Genomic DNA, 23,734 nt, shown 5'->3' with positions numbered 1-23,734 from the left:
TCTATCTTCCTAAGTCTGGTAGCTGGGTTTGTTAAATAAAGTGACAACAGGCAAGAGAAATGATGTAAACGTTTGATCATTTTTAGTTATTATATGAAGGCATCACCAAAAACAGCAAAAGTAATACCTTGTAAATATAAGAAACATCCAAACCTGTATGACTTTTTATGAGTTTATTTGGGCCAAACTGACAACAATTTTTGGGAAGCAAAATCTCAATGGATTGAGAAAATGCTTTGGAGAATGGCAGGTTTGCACATTACAATCAAAGCAGGAGGCATAGGAAATTACATGAAGTTTATTGGTAGTAGGTTAGGGAGGCAAAGTGGAGAAATCTCTGACTAGGTAAAAAGTAAAATGGATAGACACATACTTCTTTTATGTTGGTGGAGAGTTAACATTAGACATTTACAGCCTGTAGAGCTGCTCTGCAGAGAATAACATAACAATGAGGGGTTCCTTGATCTTGTGCTCTTCTGTGAGACTGTGCCTTGAGGCACCCAGGAAAAATGGGATTACTCCAACATCTCCAGCAGTATGTTATCATAGATGCAAAAAGACAATAGATACACTCAGACAAAGTAAAGACTGACTTTTGTCAAGGAAGATAACAGTCTAGGACATGACTACCTGCTATGATTCACTTTTAGTTAGGAAGTTTTCATTTCAGACTACCCTATATGAGTACTTCAGGTCTCTGAGTTTATAAGACCCACCCTGCAGGCCTCCCCTGAGTTTGTCATGTTCAGTAAGTGGCCCATTTTCGTACACAATCCCCCCAAATCAATGCAGTTTGAGAACGTATATGTTATCTCAGTAGGGGAAAAGTGGGAAGGAGGAGACCACTTAAGACAGAGTAAATGATTTTTAGGAAATATGAATTGGCCTTTTGAAGAATAGATCAGAGGTATAGTTTTTGACAGTTTGTCTGGGTGTTGTGTCAACTTCTAGTCTCCTCTCCTGTGACAAGTGTCAATCTTCCCTGATTGATGAAGCTTCTTGGGGAAAGGATTTATGACAATTGAGTTCTTTATGGAAAATATGCCTTCAAGCAGGTTGAGGGGAGTTCAGAGACCACCTATGTATGCATTCGCTATTTTTCAAGTTTCTTCAGCTCAAAATAATCCTATGCCAAATAAGAAAATTTCACTGTAGCATAATCTGCCACTCTTCGGTATGAATAAGAGAGTACATGGCATGGCATATTACAAAGATTTTCCTGATATCTCTATTTGTGATCATCAATTAAATCACACACACACACACACACACACACACACACACACACAAGCTGTGATGTCATGAAGGAAAACTCTAAAATCATTTATTTAATTATTTGGGAGGAGGAGCTTTTAAAAGCAGGGCCACTTTTCATTTTGTAGGATGCTTAAAACATAGTCCTATTTGAAAGAGGATCATCTATGCTTGATTAGATTTTATAACCTGAAATCGAATTTCATGAGCAAATAGTGCTTCCTGGACTTTTCAGAGAACATACCACTTATGGCAATGTATGCCCTGGTGTTAGTGGTAAAATGGCACCAGAATGTTACTGGTGATTGGATCTCAGTTCAGCAACCTTGGCATCTGAGTCCCAGCTAAGAAAGAACTCCAAGCCAAGACTCGAATACAAGCAAAAATGTATTTAGAAAGTCACAGAGATAGAAGAAGTGAGCCATGGAAGGAGTGAGCCAGCTGGGCTGCGTGGGCTCAGAAAACAAGTTACAGAGGCAAAAGAAGGGTCCCTGGAAATTAGGAAAAAGAAGCCAAGGATATATGCATCTGGGGGAAGGAGAGAGGGAAAGGCTTTGCAGAGCTCCACAGAAAGAAAAGCCATGCTGGATTCTTCTTAAGGGCTTTTAAGGGTAGGGATTTTAGAGGAAGTCCCTGGGGAGGATCTCAACAGAATATTCATCAGCTTTTCAAGTATGTCCTTTCAGGGTGTGGTCTCCACTGATTGGTTGGTGCCAAGGCAGGGGGGTGGGTCAGTAGTCACTGCAGCTGGTCCAGATGTCAGCCATTGCTTTGCCCCACCTGGCCTTGATGGTTTTCTGTGCTTTGAGCTGAAACACAACCCAGGCTCAGATATTATCTTCCAGCAGTTAATGCTTAATGGAGAAGTTGTACAAGAGTTTGTATGGGGGTCATATGGGTTATTTTCTGGCCTAATGGCTAGTGACATGCCAGGGAAGGAAAGGTCAGAGGAGGGTCAAAGCTTCATGACCAGCAATATGAAAGGTCAGGGGACCTACACCACATGACCAGGGACATTCTAGGTTAGGGTAAGATAGGTCACCTTGGGTGTGTTGTTGCAGCCCATTTTTGCCCCTTGCTAGCTACCCAGGAATTTCTGCCCTCGTGACCTTGAATACCTAGCTTATCTTTTCTATTCTGCTCACTTCTGTCTATCTGTCTATTAACTTGGAGTGAATTAACTCTCTCCCATTCTCTCTTTCTAGTATTTGTAAGTTAAGATTGCAACTATGTCGCAACTTATTTTAAGCAGTTTTGAATGAGGGTGATATCTTTTTCTTAACTCTAATGTAAATGCTTATAACTGCACTCTAATCTACATCAGTTCTTTCGAATGTCAAGCCACTTTACTTTGAGTTTATTTGGGTAACAGTTTCTAAGTAGACTTTATTACCCCAGGCTAGTGGCCTGACAAAATGAAGAAGCAGACTCTGTGTATGATATTTTAAAGGGACAGAGATGCCAAAAGCGTTGCAGGAAGAAACATATTCTTAAAGATTATTACCACTACCACAGTGTCTACCAGAGTGAGAAGTAGGTGGCATAATATCCTGATATATAAATTCTCTGAGGCAGAACATACAATTTTACTACTTAAATGTAATAAGATATATTGTGCTCTCAGGGAAGGCCATGGAGCTCTGTGTGATTAAAATAAAAAAGGATCCAAGTATCTGCCTTTAACTACCATTTAATGATAATGATTTTTGTCTTTAGCATTTATATTTGAAGTCAAGCACAAGGCAAGCTGCAGGCTATGTAATAATAATATGAATAATAATAACTAACAATTGCCCTTCTCTTCCTCCTTAGATCTTACAGTTTATGCTTATTCTCACAGACAGTTCTCTTCCTTCATCTTAGTTTATATGGTAATTGAAATATTAGTTTTAAAATTGTGCTGTACAGCACATACCCATGAAAGAAAGGAATTTTAACATTAGATTCACATTAGTAAAGAAGACTCAGAAAAGGTGTAATATATAGCAGTCTTTGTTTACATGTTATTTGATTTATTTTTCATGGCAATCCTTTCAAGTGCATATTGTCACCCATTTACTTCTAAAGAACTGGAAAATTATGCCTGATAAGCTTCTAATAGAGAGAGTCCATAGCCATCAGTGACATGGAACTGGCTCAGACTAGGTGATGAAAAGCAACTGTTAACTATTCAGGATTTTTGTTGATAGCCTGAAGTCAGCCACAGTGCGGGAACTCACACAGTAAAAATCAGCAAAGGTTAAAAAAAAGGCACCTCTTCTCTAATTTTTCCACTGCTCTCTAGGGAAAGAGAAGAAATCCATGCCCTCCACCCCTCACCCCAGCCTCCAACCTTGAGTTGTTAGCTGAAACCTCTATAATAAAAGACAGATTAACAAGAGAAAAACTAACGTTTATTAACATGTATCCCTCATGTATATACACGGATTAGCCAGGAGAAAATGAATAACTCCCCAAGGTGGCTTAGAATTCAGGCTTAAATCCCATCTTAATATGGAGAGGGGCAAGAAAGGATAAATGATTTTTAGAAAAGGTGAATGAACCTGTGAATAATAGATGGGAAATAAGAAGTTTGTGACAAAGTTTATCTGGATGTGGTTTTGACTTCTAATCTCTTCTGCCATGAGTCAGTCTTCCCTGGTTGATGAAATTCTTATGGAGGGTATTTATAAAATATGGTTTCTTTGGGGTATCTGTCTTTAGGTAGAGAGAGGAGTTTGGAGGCAGCCTCCCCTGCATTTGATGTTTTTCAACTGTCTACTGCTCAAAATAATGTACCATGAGATATTTTGAGGGTAGCATATTCTGCTACCCTTCAACTTGGAGAACAGGTTTAATAGCTCACTACTGCCAGCTTACTGAATTTCATTCACAGTCTGCTCTATGCAAAAATAAAAAACAAAAATAAAAATGAAATGATAACAAAAACATGTGCTTGTTCTTTCTTCCAAGTTTACATAGGTTTTGAATCCCTAAAAATTAGGAGCTTCCTAAGATAAAAGTTTGTAACAGCACCCACCCTCCCATTCCAACCGCCACCTCCCAGCTTGACCCTTTGTTTTAAACCTTTTGTATTTTCATGTATTTATTTGCCTTCTTCATTAGATGAAAACTTGAGAGTTGAAGTTCTCTTGTCTATTTTTTTATTATTTTATTATGCCTACTGGGATACTTACTAGAATAATGAAATTAATCTGAAACATGATAGATGAAATTGCTAGAAATAAGTCAAGATGTAGAACGGACTTTATTACCAAGTTGCTTTATCTACCTAAAATGTCATCATAAGTATAATTATATTGTGTACACTTTTTAGAGATTATAACCATATTTTATAATTGAATTTGTAATCATTGTAATGTTTAGCCTCAAAAAAGTGGTGTTTTATCATAGATACTACATAAGCTACAGGTATACATGTAGTAATACAAATAATGTTAAAATTTTGAAAATAATTTAAAAAAGTATCTTAAATTCTAAAAAAAAGTAATGAAATAGTATATGGGTAATTTCCCCTATAGCCCACAGAGAAAGCAAATCAGAGAAATTTTTAAATGACAAGTTAAAAAGCAGAGTTCTCAAGGATTACTTTTGATTTTAGAAGCATGCTTTCATGTTATTATTAAAACATTACAAAACTCATTTAGAATTGTCCAGTTGCTAATGATGATATTTGAAAAATATCGCACACACAAGCAAGGGTAAGAGTGTTTGTGTCCCCTTTTCCTTTCAGGGGAGGCTACGGTCACAACATAGGGAAACGTCCTTGGATTACAGCAGATGAGGTTATTACAGGCCTTATGACAGACATTGTCGGTAAGTGCAAAACAATTTTATTCCAAAATAATTATAGAGACCTTATTATTTAATTATAGACATAGATTATGAAGTCAAAACCTTATTGAAAAACATCCTGATTTTCCATTTTAATCCATAATAGCAAAGAGCAAGCATACTTTTAATTGAGATTTCATTGCTATAGACTAAGAATATAACTAGGTTATTTGGTACAAAAATAAAACATGTTATTGCTTTTCTTGTATATTTTAAAACTAATATTTACTCTCCGGTGAAAAACACATGCATTGCATTAATTTATCATTAAACAAAATTCATAAAAATCAACTTAAGTGAAATTTCTAAGATTTCCTTATATTGGAAAATGAACTCTAGCCTTTACATGCTAAAGGCTTAGAACACCAATGTGTTTTTGTGGTTGTTGTTGTTTTGTTTTGTTTTTGGCTCCTTACAATTTAATCCATGGAGCTCTGTTGAAGATTAGAATGAGCATTATTTAAAATAACATAGTTTATGCTGTTTTTTGGTCTATAATGTATTTCCTAAAGTGAGTTATGTGTACTCTTAGTGATATTCAAGATAGTTTTACATGGTAAATGTATTAACATTTTGAAAACTATTTATTTAATTGGGTTGCATACTCCATATCGCCTGAAATTTTATATGAAATTTAGGGTTTTAAACAAATGAAAAACAATATTTAAGCAATCAAATGGTGTTATTTGGAAATATATGGAGGATTTAGGAGAATCTTGACTTTCAAAAGGCTTTTTCCAAACTCTTTCCCTTATAGGGAAGTATAAAAATATCTTTATTTTACCCTAATTGTATCTTGGCCAGTAATCAGAAGACAAAATCAACTTGAGCTGGTGAGAAAATGGAATTAGAGTGAGGAGAGCTGGGTGGCTTAAACAACAAAAATTTATTTTCTTGCAGTCCTGGAAGGAGGCAAGAAGTCCAAGAACAAAGGTTGGTTTCTGGCTTGGCCTCTCTTCCCGGCTTGTAAATGCCACCTTCTGTGATCTCACTGAAAAAGTCTTTGTGGCACTTGGACAGCCAAAGATTCTGACATTTTTTCCCCAGTACAATGGCCCAATAGAATCACCTTATATCAAATTCTATCGTGATGCAGACACCGGCCCGCAGTGTCTGTGTCATTATGGATGAAATGACACATTCACATGGACTACCAAGTGTGGTGGAGTAAAAGGGACAGAATGGCTTTTCTCTTAAGGGGAGAAAAAGCTTTGGTCCTTGCCGTGACCGGCCTTTATTGGGTTTCTAGGCACATTATGTGATGGTCCTCATTTACTATGCACAGGTTTGCCTTTGGTGGTTATCTTTTATAGAAAACAAAGGAGCCAATGCCGCTAATCACATCACAGAAGAGGGATATTTCCAAATGAAAAGGCAAAAGTGGTTGAACTGGTTACACTCATCCTTGGAAGGTTTAGCATGGATTTTAGGAAATTACTTTGCAGTAAATGTCCTTAATTCAGGGTGAGGGAGTTTTTTAGCAAGAGCAAGACTCATAGCGGCCTAAGTACATTGCAGGCCTGATTCCCCACAGGAGAACCTATCCATGGGCGTGGGTCCTGTGCATCTCCAAGTGGGAGCTGGGCCCATGCCAAGCAGAATGGTTTCCCACACTACCACATGCACAAAGAAGAGTATACTCATGTTTAAAACAGCCCAAATTACCAGACCTTTAAGGATAATCTGTCTTTAGTTTATAAAACATATTAATGTTACCAATTCAAAATATTTACAAAATAAAAAACTTCATAGAATGGTTGCAAGCAGAAGCAGGCCCTACTTCCAACTAGTTATTTTAAAGTAATCTTTATACCCTACACATTTCTACCTGTTTTATATTGTAAGATCACCATGTTGACTTCTAGTTTAAGATAATCAAGTCCAAACAGAAAATTCTTCCTTCTATTCCAAACACAGAGAAATGATAGAAAAAATAGTTAACAAACATATAGTACCTTTAAATAATTAAATTGAAATCATTACAAACCAGAAACATTGACATTGCTGAAGAAAGGAGCAGTGGAAAGGCTGGAAGGGCAGCATCTGGGGGCAGCACATGGGGCGAGGCAGAGTGTGCAGAGCCAGAGTCCAGCACTGTCCCATGAAGCCTCAGGGCATTTTAGCACAGCTGTTCATGCTGGGGCTTGGGAATGAAAGCCATACTTTTTGTCAGCCAGTGCTGGTAAAGGCAAAAACAGCATTTTCTGTCAGACCAGCCAGATTCTTAAAAACACAGCACTTCATCAGGCTGAAAGGAGTGCATATTCTAATGGAGGAACTCACCAACTGAACAAGCCTGAATTGTGTCTAAAGACATAGTAAATATTTGTTTAATAATGCTTTCATCTGTGTTCACTTTTTAGAAGCCACTTATATTCATTCAAATGTCTAACATGTAAACAAAAAAAAACTAAAATAACTCCTCCATTAATTTGACCTGAGAATATATATTTTTCTTAGCTGTAGATCTTTTTTCTCCCTCTAGGTTTGCTTTCAGAATATAAATTCTATTCTAATCCTATTACTTTGTGCTCAATATTTACCATTCTCTAAAGAGGATTTAGGATGTTTATATCCAGTCCAGGGAGGTGGTCAGATGATATTATTTAGTGAGATTTATTTATAAAGCCAATAAACCCTGCAAAAAGATCTCCTCTGACCATTTAAAAGTATGTAGCTCTTTTGCTGTGTAGTAAATATGCATGTGTTTTGTTGCCTAGTAAATAAATATATGTCACAATAATCCCTGAAACTTCAAACCAGTCATCCCTCATTATCATTTCTAAGGAAAATGAAAAAAAAATTCAGATTTGTTTAGAAGGGTAAAGAGACTGAAGTTATTTAATTTTTTAAAGAATATTTATGAACACTAGCCTTAGAATGTCCTGCTAGTCTTGGAAATACCATACAAAGTTATAACACGTATGGAACAAACTCCTTTTAATTATCTGTGTTTCTGTCATATTTCCTTTGAAATGTTGTCAGTGAATAAAGGTAATCTTTATTTTAATTATTATTTTATTGTTTTGTTCTTTTTTGTTCTTGACCAGAGAAATACAAATTGACAGCATCTGCAAAAGTATATTATGAGCAATATTTTAAGAGCTTGGTATTTTCTTTTAATTTGAGTATCTATTAGGCCCAAATTCTTTTACTCTTAAAATTGTGTGTATTAGTCAGAGAAATGGTTCAAGTGGAAAAAAGTCAAGTGGAAAAAAATGAGTGATTTCACTTTGCTTTAGTAGAAACACATCCTTTAGTAGGTGTTGGCATGTATTGATCTTATTTGTTGCAAATCCCATGCAAGTACCTTTTCTGTCTCAGTTACTAAAAAGTTCTCAAAAAATTTGGTCAACTTTAAAATAACAAAAACTTTTAATCACTGCTAAATTGGTTTTAGTTGCATATACTATACTCTGTATCTACTTTTATCATTTTTTTCACATTGTAATACTAAAATCCTGGAATCCTCTTTGAGAGCAGAGTTGGTAACAATCACAAAATATTTAAAATAACAATGTGATAAGTATGGCAAAGAGCAGCAGAAACCAAATTTGCTTTTGCTGCTTACTAGGCAAATAGACAAGTTGTGTATTTTGTTTTATGATTGACTCCTCCAGGTTCCTAAAACCACAGCTTTTATTTCATCATAAAACATCTCAAATAGAAGTAACGGGAGCCCTGGATGGTGTGGCTCAGTGGACTGAGCGCTGACTGAAAACCAAAGTGTCACTAGTTCGATTCCCAGTCAGGGCACATGCCTTGGTTCTGGGCCAGGTCCCCAGTGGGAGCCACGTGAGAGTCAACCACATGGCTCCCAACCACATTAGATGTTTCTCTCTCTCTTTTTCCCTCCCTTTCCTCTATAAAAATAAATAAATAAATACATCTTTAAAAAAGAAGTAACAGGAGGATAATAAAAATTATTACGCTCTACAAACTATCTGATAGAGTGGATAGAAAGGAAGAAGAGACAATGAACAAACAGTATTTATTCATAGACATAGAAAAGAATATCAGTGTCAGATGAGAAGAATATATATTAAGGAAATATTTTATAGAGAGCCAATGATTCTTCAAAACATGTAATAATGTTATCTTATAATTAATATTATATTATCAAGATGCTAGAAATAGAATTGCTGAAGAATATTGTTAGTATTATTACTAAGCCTACTTCTCCCTGAGTACATAAAAATCACAAAGGTCTAGATACATGCATCTCAGCTTATAATATTGTTGTAATGTGAACATAAATTTGCTTTATGAAATTTGGAATTGACCCTCAGAGAAGCAATAATCCCTAAAGGCTCTCTCCAAGGAGTCTGAGTGCTCACCCATGCACTGGCCACCATGAGAAGCTAAAGGAATTTGCTGCTTGAAAGATAAAGTGGAAAGTTCTCAAGCTTCTCCCAACCACAAACTTTACATCCACAATAATATTTGCATCTGCTTAATAAAATAAACAGAAAAGGATATGGAAGCTGCAAGACCCATCATGAACCCTGTTACCAAATGTGAAGCAGCCAGGCACCTTGTCATGTTCACTTTGCAAAACATTTGAAATTAAATTACAATTAGAAAGATGCAGGAGAAAGTCTGTGAGTAACATGGCCTCCTATATTTGATGTACAGGGAATAGACAATTTTCGTATAATTGTGAACAAAGACTTTAATTACATTTTTTTTCTACGAGAGGCTAATTATTTGTCTTCTACTTCCTGAGAGACTTTGGGCAAGTTAGTTCATATCTTTGGACATCCATTTATTCATTGATAAAATATGAAAAAACTAAGTAGATAACCTTATCAGTTTACTATGAAGACTATGTGAGATAATACATGTCACATATTTAAAAGTGTTGGCGCATAGTAAGGGCTCAAAAAACATTAGCTTGCCAGGCAAAGAGATAAGAAGGTATTGCTTGCATATATATATATGTTCAACAAATAAAGAAGCAGTAATTCACTTTCCTGATGAGAGATGTGATTCACACCCATCTCAAATGAAGTGATTCAGATCTTAACATGTACTGCAGTGAGTTATAGGATGATCTTCAAAGTGAAGACTCTTTTAAAGCCTGATAAGCTTTGGGGAAGCTTTTCAAAAGAATTTTCCTCAATTCTTGTTGATGATGCAACATTAATTTTTTAAAAGCTCTTTTAAAAAAGAAGAGAAACAACGAAAAGCAACTTAAAAGTTTCAGGTTTTATTTTAAAAATTCATTTTCTTAAGGAATGCTGACAATATTTAAATATGTTAGAAAAACAATGATGGTTTCAGAAATACAATTAGAACTGGAAAAGACATGTCCATTGGGTCACTTTTCTATTTAAAATACATTAAAATCATTTTTGGTCATTTGATGTTAAGAACATTTGATTCTTCAGTGCCTTTAGCTTACATTTGTAATGAACATTTCTGTTAGTGTTCTGCAGCTGTAGTCTTAACACCACGCTCAGGTATACATATGTGCGTGTGTATGTATGTCAGACTGACCCTGTTCTTGACAAACTTCAGTAGCATGTGAGGACAGAATTTTGAGAAGCACCTGGTTGAATTTAATTTAAATGTCCCAAGGCAGATAATTTTCATGTGTATGGGAAGACAAATTATTCTAGTGAGGGATTCTTTACAAAAAATTGATTCAGTGTTAGTTTCTGAAGGGAGGAAAGCACAATGCCAAGTGTGTATCTGGATTAATTCATCTCCATACATCTGGTTCATCACATTCCCATGCAAGAAAAAATGTAGGTAACCTCAGATGAATGCTGCATGGTATGGAGGACTAAAATTTTTCAGGAATCTATAATCATTTTAATCAGAACATAATCAAAATTGGAATTAAGCAAAAATAGAACATCTGAGCTTCTATAGAAATTCTCCTCTATTCCATCCTGACTCTTCCATTTCTTTAGTTTCATTTTGTGATTTTTTTGGTGTGTATTTTCTTCTCCTTATTCTTTCAATGCTTCCCTTTCTATTAATTCATTGTCTCTTTACATAACTTTTCCTTACTTCTTCCACTCTCCCTGCCATTTTAATGAAATAAATGATTTTCAGAAACCATTGTAAATAACTAACAGGAAGTTAAGGATAATATCAGAATACATATCTTAGATAATGTTTTGTTGTACAAATAATAGCAAAAATTTATACTGTCATGCAGAGAAACAAACGTAATAGAGCTGGCATCATTTCTTTTACCAGATTTCAAAGAGATTATCATATGATAGGAGATACATGCAACTGTATACATCATAAGCACATCATAGCCATATCTATGTAGTATGTTTAAGATACATTTTACTTAGTCCTTGGAATGTAGAATCATATTATTTCTATTGCCCCTTGACTTCAGACACTCTATGCCTCACAATGACCAGGCATACACCCACCTTGCATATCAAACCCTGCATATCAAATGGGGAAATCCATCTGACATTTGCAACAAGAGGTGTTTTTTTTTTTTTTTTTTGGTCTGTGTGTTTGTTGTTACTCTATGAAGACATAGGTTCTTTCCTAAATGGCTATGTTGAAATTTAAATGCATAAGTTGTACAATTACTTCTATTGGCCTCTTAAGTAAACTAATCCTGTAATTTATCTATTATTTAGAATAATTATTCCAATTGCTGTCTCTTCCTCTAGTAGAAGCATCTCTTTGCATGCAAAACAAAGGACTTGTATTATATATTTTTTCTAATATTTAGTACAGCTTTACAAATATTAAAGCTCATAGCCTATTTTTCCCAGTGATGGTAAAAGAGGCATTATTCCTATTGCACAGATCTAATTGGTTTTAAGAGACAACATAAGAACTAAAAATAAGGAAAGTATTATCATCGTTGTTAATATGCTCTGAGTTTATTGTCCAGTATGTGCTCTGGGCCTGTTTCTACCACCAAAACCCTCAGTAATAGAAATTGGATCAGATATAATTGTGTAGTGGATATCTTAATTTTGCATGTTTTTTTTCCATCGGACAATACTTATCTATGTTAATTATCTTATATCAGTGTGTATAAATAAGCCCCAGAGCTATTTAGATATTTGTATTTTTACTTGCTAGCTCCTTTGTCTTCTAAACTATCACATAGCTCACTGGAATAAAAGTGAATTACATTTGGTGAAGCAGCCTTCTTTTATGAAAGGTGCATTTTAATTTGACATTAGAAACAATCAGCTTTAAAAATGTGATTGGCCTTCATTTTATTTACGATTTCTTTTGGATACACACTTACCACAAAAATGTGCTCTGTGGGAGTTTGACCAACTAGCTAATAATAGGATAAATCATTTTTAGTTTACAGGAAAAAGCAAATGCTTCATTATTTTGGTGTTATTACTTACTATATAAAAAATAAAACATATTTTTTAGCTAGCTATGTGCATTAAGTCCAGATACTCTTTGATAAAATGAGTCAAGTGGGAAAACTTCCATTTTTTCCATCAAATGTGTTCTTATCCCTAAAGACATTAAGGAGGAAAGAATGAAACCTTCCTACTTTGTTTTCTCAAGTAGCTTTAGCACTAATAGAAACATTTTAATTATGACATGTTTACTTTGCAGGAGCCAATGAAAAAGAAATAGTCCTAATGAATGGTTTGACTGTTAATTTACATCTTCTACTGGTAAGTTTCCTTTCCCACCAATGTTTTGTATACATTTATTACATAATCTGACATGTTTTTATCTTTAATTCATGAGTATCTGGTGGTTTACTTGCTTAAAAATAAGTCATGAGGTTATTTTCATTTTTAGCAGGAAATGCTGGACCATGATAAAATGGCTTCTTCATATTTGTGGGAGAGTTGACTCTTGCAAAGAGCTTCAGAATAATGAACAACTCTTCTCTCAGAACATAAGGAATAAGAGTAACAGTGGGTGAAAAGAAAAACTGTTTGCAAGCACACAAACTAATGATGTTCAAATGCTAGCAAACACTGAACTTTATAGAGAGGTAGTTTTTCAATATGCTGGAATTTAGCAGGAGAGGATTATGGATCAGTATGGGTCAGTAAATTAGTTTTTTGAAATAGGTTTAAAAATTTGAAAATAAGATTAAATTGGAGAAAAGGGACCTAGTACCCGAAATGAGTTGCTGTGCTTAAGGTGCTTATTATACTACAAGTATTTAATAAATGTCAAATATTAGATTGGCCAAAAAGGCTGTAAGTTTTTTTTTTTTCTGTAAGATGGTTTGAATAGCACTTAGTTGTCTTTAACTTCATGCAAAACAATTTTGTTAGATTTTATTGTGACATTGTTACAGAACACAACAAGGGGGGCCTGGGATGATATACTATTATTGAAAGAGGGCCCCGGGTCCGTTATGTCTGCCGCCAGAGGAAAGACATCTCTCAATGCCAGAGATTCGTGAAAAGGAAAGGAAATGTTTATTTAATGCTATACAAACTTAAAGTAGTGACCTAATGTCTTTACCAAAATCCCAAAGTCCTTAAAAACACCCACAAACACACAGTCCTTCCTTCCTTCCCCCTTTGCCCAGTCCAGAGTACCATATCTCAGGGAAGGAAATAGAAGTCCATGGCTCAGGCAGTCCTCTGGTTCTTCCCAGTTAGTACTCGTTCTCGACTGGGAGACCTCCCTGGGTTCCCAGCACCGTCTGCTGAGTCGCCAGGATCTCTGCTAAAACCAGGTGGTGGTTCCCCCTTCTAAAGCTGTGGGGGCCCCACTCTGCCAGGCCGCGTGGTTCTCTTCTCAGGGCTGCAGGAGTCTATACTCCATCAAGTCCGCGTGCTTCTCCTTCTCAATGGCCGCACATGGCTCTCCTTCCTAAAGCAGCACGGTTCTCCCCCAAATGGTCGCCAAATCTGGGTTTTAAATCCCCGCAGCCAATCTTCCTCTGCAGCCTCATTTCCAACCCCTCCCACACTCGGCTTCACATGCCAGAACTCGTATCCTTCCAGCTTTACTGGGCTGCCATCCTGAGTCTGGGCAGGCGTGGCCCCATGTCCTGAGCCAATCCTCTCTGAGCTCCCACGCAGGCGCTATAACGCAGGGGACCTCCCCCCCCCCCCCCCCCCCCCCCGCCCCGCCGTTACATCTAGGTGGGGAAGTTACTTCTGTTCCCCTGTCTTAGAGCTGATCACAGCTACTTAACATATCTATGCAACCAGCCAAAGGCTATAGATATGTTAAATGACCACGCCAGAGCTTAGCTGCAAGGCTTTTGCTATGCTAAACAGCTCTCAATGGCCCTGCTCCATTTGTCCCTTCCCCCAACCCACACCCTGGGGTGGGGTATGGAGACATCCCAAAATCTCCTGGACACCTTAAGTTCTGGACCCCATTTCAAATGCCTATTTGGGGGCCCCCCTCTTGGCTGCACCCTGTAACAACATTATGATAGCTGTCATATCAGTGTGCATTAAAAAAAACTTGTCAAGATTGCTGAATTTTTGTGTAGCTATTCTAATACTGAATATTTTTTACCATATGCAATATTTTTACCATAGTATTTGAAGAAAGACAAAAATGCAATGGAAATGCAACAAAAGATATGGAGAAGGTGCTGTGAGAGACCAAAGGTGTCGAAAGTGGTTTGCGAAGTTTTGTGCCTGAGATTTCTTGCTGGATGATGCTCATGGTTGGGTAGACCAATTAAAGTTGATAGCAACCAAATTGAGACATAAATTGAGAACAATCAACATGATACCCTATGGGAGATAGCAGACATACTCAAAATACCCAAATCAATGAAGTTATTAGTGAAAATGAAAAATGTGTCTTTCATTTTATAAAACAAAACAGATGCACTTTTTGGTCAACCCAGTATATTCTGGATTTGAAGTATAACATCTATAGTAATTGCTTGATGTTTTGAAATTTCTTTTTAAGTTTTTGTTAACATGTCTACATGACCAAGATGCACAATGAAGATATTAATATTTTACTTTAGTAAAATGGAGAAATGATAACTAATATGACTGAAGAAACATACTTATGGAGTATGTTAAATATCAAGGTAAAAAGCATAGTTTTAAGTTCAGACACCTCTGGGTTTGACTCCCACCTAAGTTACTTAATGCCTCATTGAATTTGGACAAGGTTATGGCATTTTTAAATCTTAATATTATTCTTTGTAAAAATGAGGAAAATAATAACTACCTTGTAGGTATGTACAAGTGTGAAATGCAATACTGTGTAAAAATTGCTTTAGCACTCACACCAGTGACTGACACTGAATTAGTGGTGGTGATCATCTTTACTACTGTTACTGTCAGTCCCCCAGGAGCTGTGGGGAGAAATAAAAGGGCCCCACTGAATAAATGAGCCACTTCTCCCTGGTGCCTCTAGAAATGTGAAATGTTTCATATTAGGGCTTAGGTACATTTTAGTTGGACCTAAAATAAAATCCCATAAAATAATAAAGCAGTGAAAATATTCTGTACTAGAAACCAAATCTACAGTGGAAGATAAGTCAACATAAATAAGACATGTATAGGCTATGAGATTTCAGTCTCACAATAGAGAAATTACCATTGAATGCATTGGGAAGATGATTTTTGATTAAAATTTAAATAACTTTAAGGGTTTATATTTTGTTATTCACATTTTGTCCTGTGTTGGGAATCACCCTGGTATCAGGAGCTGAAACCCCCACCTAGGTTAAGGCTAAGGGAACGCCCTTGGAACCCTAAGCCAGCAAGGAGACAAAATCTTATCTCCCTGGCAGGATTGCTGCTTCTGCTGCTTCATTCATAACTGAACCCCAAAAAGCTTGGTCAGTTAGCCAAAGATGGGTAAGATTCCCCATGGGGGGAATGACCTAAGACAGGCACGATCACTTTGGGAGGCCCCCCAAAAGAAGGACTTGGGGGGCTGCAGCAAAAGGGGGTGATGGACCCTCACTCCTCGGCTTTGACATAGCCTGAGTTCTCATCATCTGGGAGAAAATCTCCTTATCTCTTGGTTGCCTTAGTTCCCCTGCTCCACCTAAGCCTGAAACAATGACAGGGTGGTGCAGCTCTGTGCAGAAAAGGGCGGATTCCCTGGGTGATCAGGCCTAAGAAAGAATATGTAAATTACTGTGAAACCTTCTTTGTTTAGAATGCTCTCAGTTGAATGAGAGGGGTCCGAGGAGAAAGTTGGTTCCTCAAAGTCTTACAGCTCTTTGATCCCGACTCAAAATAGACTGGCAGAGTTCCTTGTTTTCTATAGTTTCTTACTTCCCACTAATGAGTACTGTACTTTACCTGAATTATTATGCAAAATGAGCCCAATAAAAGCAGGTATGGATGGTAAATCCGCGCGCTCCTCACTAGAAGGGGTGGCCATTTCATCCCTACTTCTCCAGAGAAACTAGTTTGTCTCTGTGCATGTTTTTTCTCGTGTGTTTTTCGTCCAGCCATCCGCAGTGTTCCGTGATCACTGCTGGCCAGAGACCCACGCAACACTCCTGAATTTGCTTCTACATCAATAAATATAATGAGCCAGTATTTTTTTTCTCTTTATAATTCATTGGAAACAAGGCTAATTGGAAAAGATATGCTTGACAGACACCTAGATGTGTAATTAATACATTTAAAATGCTGAAGATTATAAAATGGTGTGTAGTTATAATATAAATAAATGTATAATTGTGCATTAATTCTTTTATCAATAAATCCATTTTGTTGCAGTTATCATTTTTTAAGCCTACACCAAAACGGCATAAAATTCTTCTAGAAGCCAAAGCCTTCCCTTCAGATCATGTAAGGATTCTTCAAGTTATATTTATATTCTACCTATTCTTTCTAGAAGAGTGTATCACTTGCCTTACTTTTCCAAGTAAACTTAGAATAAAAAAACTGTCAAATGTTCTAATTTAGGCATTTTTTTAAAATAAATTGTATCTTTATTTCTTTTGTTCATGTAAAGCACATGCTAAGAAAGGTAAGAATTGAACAGGCACATTGATTTGTTAGTGTTTTTTTATGACATTGAACAAACTGCTCCTCTAACTCTAGTGTAGTTAGAAACATTTTGTTACTTCACATTACTCTTTTATTTTATATAAAATCAAATTGATACATACCCCAGTGCTTAACCCTTTAGGTACAAATAGTTCTGCCCATGTTAGTAGTCATTGCTATAGTTAAAAAAAACCTCAATTAATATCTTGAAAAAATTCAATGTCACTGTAATTGCAACCCATTCAGATCTTGTACTCTCAAGGAAGAGAAATTTTGATGTTCTTTCCTTTTACTATCTTGCCTTTTCTAGGGTAAGCCGTTTCTATATGCTGTGTTCTAGACTAGTAAATTGACACTACTCACTTTGGTTATTTTGTAAATTCTGGTTTTGACTTTTATAAGTGATTTAGTATCCTATTCTAAAAGTTTCTTGTATCCCCATAAAGTCTAGATCACTTCTGTGTTTTCATGTATCTTATTATTTAGTGTTTTAAGAAATGTTCAGATTCTTGAACATGTAAATTAAATTAAGCAGTTCTTCTCTAATGTGTTTTGTTTATCATTTTTAACCTTGACCTTGGATTTAATATAACAGTACACTTTTATTGTTATTTTATTATGTATTTTCAGAGTTCATTTCAAAGTACTTCTATATATTTGACTTAATTCAATAAATTATCCCTCTTTTGTAGTATGCTATTGAATCCCAGCTGCAACTTCACAGACTCAGCATTGACAAAAGCATGCGGATAATAGAGCCAAGAGAGGTATATGAGAAACAAATAAATATTCATCATGCCTCTATTTAATATTGATTTTTACAATTTTCTTCAATTTATTGTCTTCATTATTTCAATGGAATTTTCAAGAAGGTATAAAAGACCTATGTTTCTGTAACAGATCATTTTGCTAAAAATGGAGAAGTAACTTGGATATATATTTATTTTTATTTTTCAAAGGCTAGTCATATTACAAGCATATTGTTTTACTGCAAATTTTAATTTCAAATGTCATTTTCTACAGATTAAAATAACATTAAAAACTAGTGATAATTTTTTGAAACTGTTGAATAACGCCAGTCTTTTATCTCTTCTTAATCTAAGGATCAAATGTTTTCTTCTGAGCTCAGATTAAGGGGCAGGAAGGGATGTCATATAGTAGAAAAAGCTTGGGCTTTATAAGTGGCCAATATAAACCTGAGAAATTTCATACCCACCAATTTACTGGTTAAGGGACTTTAGGAAAGTTACTTTATCTCTCTGGGATTCCTTCATATTTAAACACATAACAAAGGAAATACCTAAAATATTTGAGCATATGTTCAAGATCTAAAATATTGCTCACTTTACATTAATAGAGATATGTCTAAACTGTAGAAACTTTGACATACAAACCCTGCAGCTTGTGAAATTTCACACTAAGAGATTCACATAGAATAAATTTTAGTTTTCACAAACAATGCTACCAGGCTGTTAAACCAGTGTTTGAGCACTTGTTTCTCTCAACTCAGAATACTTGGAATTAAAATCTACTTCATTCACTTTATTGATCAATATGCAATAAATCAATGAACCAGAAAGTTCCCACACCTGTGAGAGGATATGTTTTCATAGGGCATGTATAAATAGCTAATGTCAAACAAAAATGAATATAGCCACCAATATATCACATCTTAATTTTAAAGATGACAAATGTTATGAAGCCTCATTAGGTAGTCATCATCTTGGGGGCACTTTTGGGCACTACTAGATTAGAGCAAGTCAACACGAAGGAGGACCATATCCTGGGAATTTTCAACCTTTTCCTCTCATGGTACACATAAACTGATTACTAAAAGTCCGTGGCACACCAAAAAAAAATGTTATATTTTGGCAATCTGACAAAAAAATAGGTATAACACTGATTCTTTCTCATTGGATGACTATTGTCATTTTTTTATTTAGCAACGTAAAGGAAAAGAGGTCAGCATTCATGGCTAAATAGTTGAGTATTGCATGTTTTGAAATTTTTTGCCACACACCAGTTGAAAGTTGTTGCCATATTCTATATTTAATAAATATATTTATTTGCTTAATACTGTGTCTTAAAATAAATAACACATATTATTATATTGAGTACTTTCCCTACTCTTTTTGAAATTATGGTGGGCTCATCATATTCGAGTCTTTTAGGAAAAAAGAGTTCTATATTACTGCATTATTAATTTTACTTAGATTTTCTCAGAGTTACTGAAATCATTCTTTTTTGTATATAAAGTATGCATCACTTAACAACTTAGAGACTTCAATATCAATATTGTTTTCATAGATTCCATTTGGTAAGCAAGTTTTAAGCTTCTTAGGGTGTGCATTATGTTTGTGATATACGTAACTTATGTCTGACATGGGATGCAGTAATTAGCAAGCAGCAAGAATTACCAAAAGTTAAACATAACTGAAGGAACACTTATGAATACAATAACAAGTTTTCCTCAGATATTAATACAGTTAGTGATGCTTTGACCTCACAATCATGTGAGATTCAGCACTGGAGAAGAGTCCTTAATACTTCATAAATAGATAAAACTTGTTATGAAAGAAGTTGATACTTCCTGTGTAGCTGATTTCTTTTTGTTCATGTTGTTTGTAAGACCAAATCTAAATTCATTCACAATTTTCACTGAGTAACCAATCATTAATTTTAGCTAGGGAGATGTGAAGAAAAATAACCTTAATAATTGAGTTTTATTGATATTTTTCTTCATGTTTGGGTTTTGATCTTTAGATTTCTTTGGAGGAGATTTAATGCTTGTTAATAGAAGATATTGGTTAGGTTATATTCAGATGAAAGGTGCATAAGTTTTTATTTATAAAATATGTATGTGTTTTTATTTGAACTAAAAAACATATTATATTGAAATACTTATTTCTTAAAAATTATCTCACTATTGAATATTTCATGAAATTTTACTTCCTGTATTTTATTGAATAGGAATAGGAAGGAAATGATTTATAGGTAAGCATATAATAACAGTTAATTGAAAAACTGAAAAATAAATCAATTAGGGTTCTGTAAAAATATACACTTTATAAACTCTTCCTACTCTTCCATTATTATTACTTAATAATAAGACAAAACATGCTCAAATGCTGTTCTCTTGCCAAATTTTGGAAGATCAATAACCTGAAAAGAATTTACCTTTGATTTTACTTATGGTGGGAAAGAGACCATGGAAAATTTTAGGTTGGGAAATATGAAGAAAGAAATTTATTATTGTGAATATGATGTAACTTAGACTTTACTCAACTTTAGGGGGAAGAGACCTTGAGAACAGAAGATATCCTTGAAGTAATTGAGAAGGAAGGAGACTCTATTGCAGTGATCCTGTTCAGCGGCCTGCATTTTTACACTGGACAGTTCTTTAATATACCCGCCATCACAAAAGCAGGGCAAGCAAAGGTATGCGCCTCATTTGCTCCTTCCTATCACACCCAAACATCACTCTACTGAGAAGTATGCTAATTGCACCTCGAGTAAAGAGCATTTTTCTCTGTGTAAAATTATTTAAAAAGTTAAAAAAAGAGAAAGATTTGCATTTAAAAAACCTATAATCTATTTTGCTTTAGGCATCTCTATATAAACCTTTTTTTGTCACTTCTCTGGTCTCACCTTTTTACTAGCATCTCCTGTCTCAACCTTTACCCCTAATAACAGAACAGGTGAGCTTCCTGCAGGTAGTATTAATGGTAATGAGCTGCTTAGTCAAAAGAAGTAAATGGAATGTTTAGGATAGTAACTACATTCTAGGACTATTTGTCCTAGTGTGACTCGTTTTAAATATAATTCACTCTCTATTAATCCTAGATATCTGAAGAAAAAGAAATGAAGAATAAACATTTATGAGTAGATTGAGTTTTGCACAGTTTATGTTAAGGAAGATGTTCCCCCCCTAAAAATCTTAAGAAATGATTCCACCTATCACAATTCCTTAAGTATTACTAAATCACATTAAACTGTTTAGCATTTTGAAATTATGTCTTTTTATATATGTGTTTATAAATATGTTATTTTAACATTTGTTAATCAGAGAGGACCAATACTCAACATTTAAAATTTGGATTTAAAATCTTTAAATAAGTTTTATTTGATTTGGCAATCAAGTCTTGTATTCAAAAAGATGACAATCTAATTTTATTCTGAACATTAATAAGTTATGGGAGCAATGTACGTGTGAACTCTAGTGAATGTATTCAGTTATTGAAGCTAATGAATGGAACTAATGAAGAGAAATTTAGCACCATTACCAGCAGTCTCTAGGAATTTCCAACCACGACTTCCAACTGGTTTGATGGATAACTGTGAAAGTGGTACATTACAAAAGATATAAAGATAATGTCTTCTTAATTTAGATATTAAATGTTAAGCACCAAAATAAAAAGAGGCCAATAAAACATCATGTTTTAAAATGTTATACAAGAAATCAGCAGTCCCTGAGTCCCTCAGTATACATGTACATCTCATTAGCCTTCACAGAAACGAACACAAAGATGCAGAAGTAAGACCATGGGTTTAGGAGTCAACCACACAATCTGAGGTTCAAATCTTGGCTACATCATTTTTTATATAGTCTCAATCAAGTTACTTGACTTTTCTGAGTCTCTGCTTTCAAAAGGATTATTTTGGAATGCCAAGAACCAGTTCATACATTTTGTGTAGATGTGGAAGAGTACAGAATATTGGTTCAGTTGTACACATTCTGGTGTTAAGTGATGGCCACCTTCCACCTTCTCCTGTCCTCAGCAAATATGAAGTTAGGGAAAGTGCTCAGATGTACATTTTCTTTTATTTCGCACTTGAAAGTAAAATGCACTTGTTTACTTAGGTGTTATATGCTATTCTCACTCTTAACTACTTGGGGTGCTAAAATCATTCTCTCAGAATTTTGCATGCTTTCTTTCAGTTAAAAAATGTAGTAAGTGCCTGCCAACTGAACTTCTTTCGGAGCTTTCAGTCAAATAAAGATAAAAGCAAGAATTTCCATCTAAATGAAACCACAAGAGTATGATACACTATGGGAGTTGAATGGTGCTATAGTAGACTTAGATATATCCATTTTAAAATTATTTTAACAAACATTTATACTCTTGTTATATAGTTCCCTTCCCCCTATTTTCACTGGATGTTGAGAAAAGTTCTTCAAAATGGAGGCATGCATAGCTCTCTTAAGTGGTGTATAAAGATAAACCTGAACGAGAGGCAGAGAGAATATTAAAGGTGTCAATCAAGAAAGAGATAGGAAATTCTAGAAAAGGCTGTTAGGAATGGCTCAGTGAGATTAAAAAAAAGAGGAAAGCTTTCAGAAATGAGGTATGGAAACAAAAATCATGTTAGTATGGAGCAATGGAAGTCAACAAGAATAGATTTTGATGTATGGCTCTAAATTATTTAAAAGGAAATTGAAGACAGGAATTTTGAATAACATATTCATTAAAGAAATGCATGCATGTGAAAAAGAACAACAATCATCAGTGGCTTGATAAGTTATTTTGAATCCTTAAAACCATCACACCTACATCAAGAAACTTCTAGAACATTTATATTACTCAGAATCCTCAGTTGTACCTTCTAAATACTGCCTGTTACCACTTTTCCAAAGGTATCACTCATCTGACTTCTAACTTTATACTAGCTTTGTCCATCTTTGAACTTCATATAAATGGATTAATATATTTATTTTGTGTCTGGCTTACTTGATGACTATTGCATTTGTAATATTTATCCATGTTGCATGTAGCAGTAGTTATGTTTTTTTTTTCATTTCAGTGTATTATTACAGTATATGAAATAGATCACAATTTATTTTTATCCATTTCAATCAGGATAGATATTTAGGTTTTATTTTCACTCCAGGGCTTTTAAAATAAATGCTACTTTGAACATTTATAGGAAGCATTCATATTCTTTGGGTAGGCATTCATACACATGTCTGCTAAATATGTAGCTAGAAGTGGAATTCTTAGGTGTGTGTATGATGATTTTTAATCAATAATGCCAACTTTTAAAAGTGTTGTATCAATTTGGCATATACTACTACCAGCTTGAATAAGACCCTCTGTTGCTCTCAAAAGCAGATCTAATTAGTTTGTAATAATAGCTACATTGCAGTTTTTTTCTTGATGTATAACCAACATATATATTATCCTATTAGTTTCAGGAGTACATCATAGTGATTTTATATTTATATACATTACAAAATGAACTTTATAATAAGCCTAGTTACCATCTGTCACCATACAAAGTTATTACAATATTATTGCTATATCCCCTATCTTTTATATTATACACCCATAACATTATCTTAAAACTGAATGTTTATACCTTTTAAACCCCTTCACTTATTTTACCACCCTGCATACACTCCCCTCTCTGGTAAACACTACTTTGTTTCCTGGCTCTATAAATCTGTTTAGATTTTGTTTTGTTTGTTCATTTGTTTTGATTTTTAGATTCCATGTATCAGCAAAATCACACAGTATTTGTCTTTCTCTGTCTTATTTCACTAAGCATAATATCCAGGCATGTCCATGTTCTCATAATAGAAAGATTTCATTCTTTTTATGCCTGATTTATATTCCATTGTATAAATGTAGCACACCATGTTTGCCCATTAATCTATTGATGGACACTTTGTTTACATACCTTGTCTATTTTAAATAATACTTCAATGAACACAGGGGTATGTATGT

At 34.8% G+C, this 23,734-nt stretch overlaps 1 protein-coding gene across 4 annotated transcripts in view; it reads left to right on the top strand.

Annotated features, from left to right (window-relative positions):
- Window positions 1-23,734, top strand: part of KYNU (kynureninase) — a 96,473-nt gene that overhangs the window by 26,118 nt on the left and 46,621 nt on the right. For all 4 annotated transcript variants that reach the window (XM_028510056.2, XM_036023542.1, XM_036023543.1 and 1 more), the window contains 5 exons: window positions 4,988-5,070; window positions 12,661-12,722; window positions 16,737-16,808; window positions 17,702-17,776; window positions 20,301-20,447. In XM_028510056.2, coding sequence (XP_028365857.1) covers window positions 4,988-5,070; window positions 12,661-12,722; window positions 16,737-16,808; window positions 17,702-17,776; window positions 20,301-20,447 — 439 coding nt within the window. The remainder of the gene's footprint in view (window positions 1-4,987; window positions 5,071-12,660; window positions 12,723-16,736; window positions 16,809-17,701; window positions 17,777-20,300; window positions 20,448-23,734) is intronic.

The sequence above is a fragment of the Phyllostomus discolor genome, chromosome 4 (genome assembly GCF_004126475.2).
Source record: "Phyllostomus discolor isolate MPI-MPIP mPhyDis1 chromosome 4, mPhyDis1.pri.v3, whole genome shotgun sequence".
NCBI classification, from domain to species: domain Eukaryota; kingdom Metazoa; phylum Chordata; class Mammalia; order Chiroptera; family Phyllostomidae; genus Phyllostomus; species Phyllostomus discolor.
This window is presented reverse-complemented; position numbering and strand designations above follow the sequence as displayed.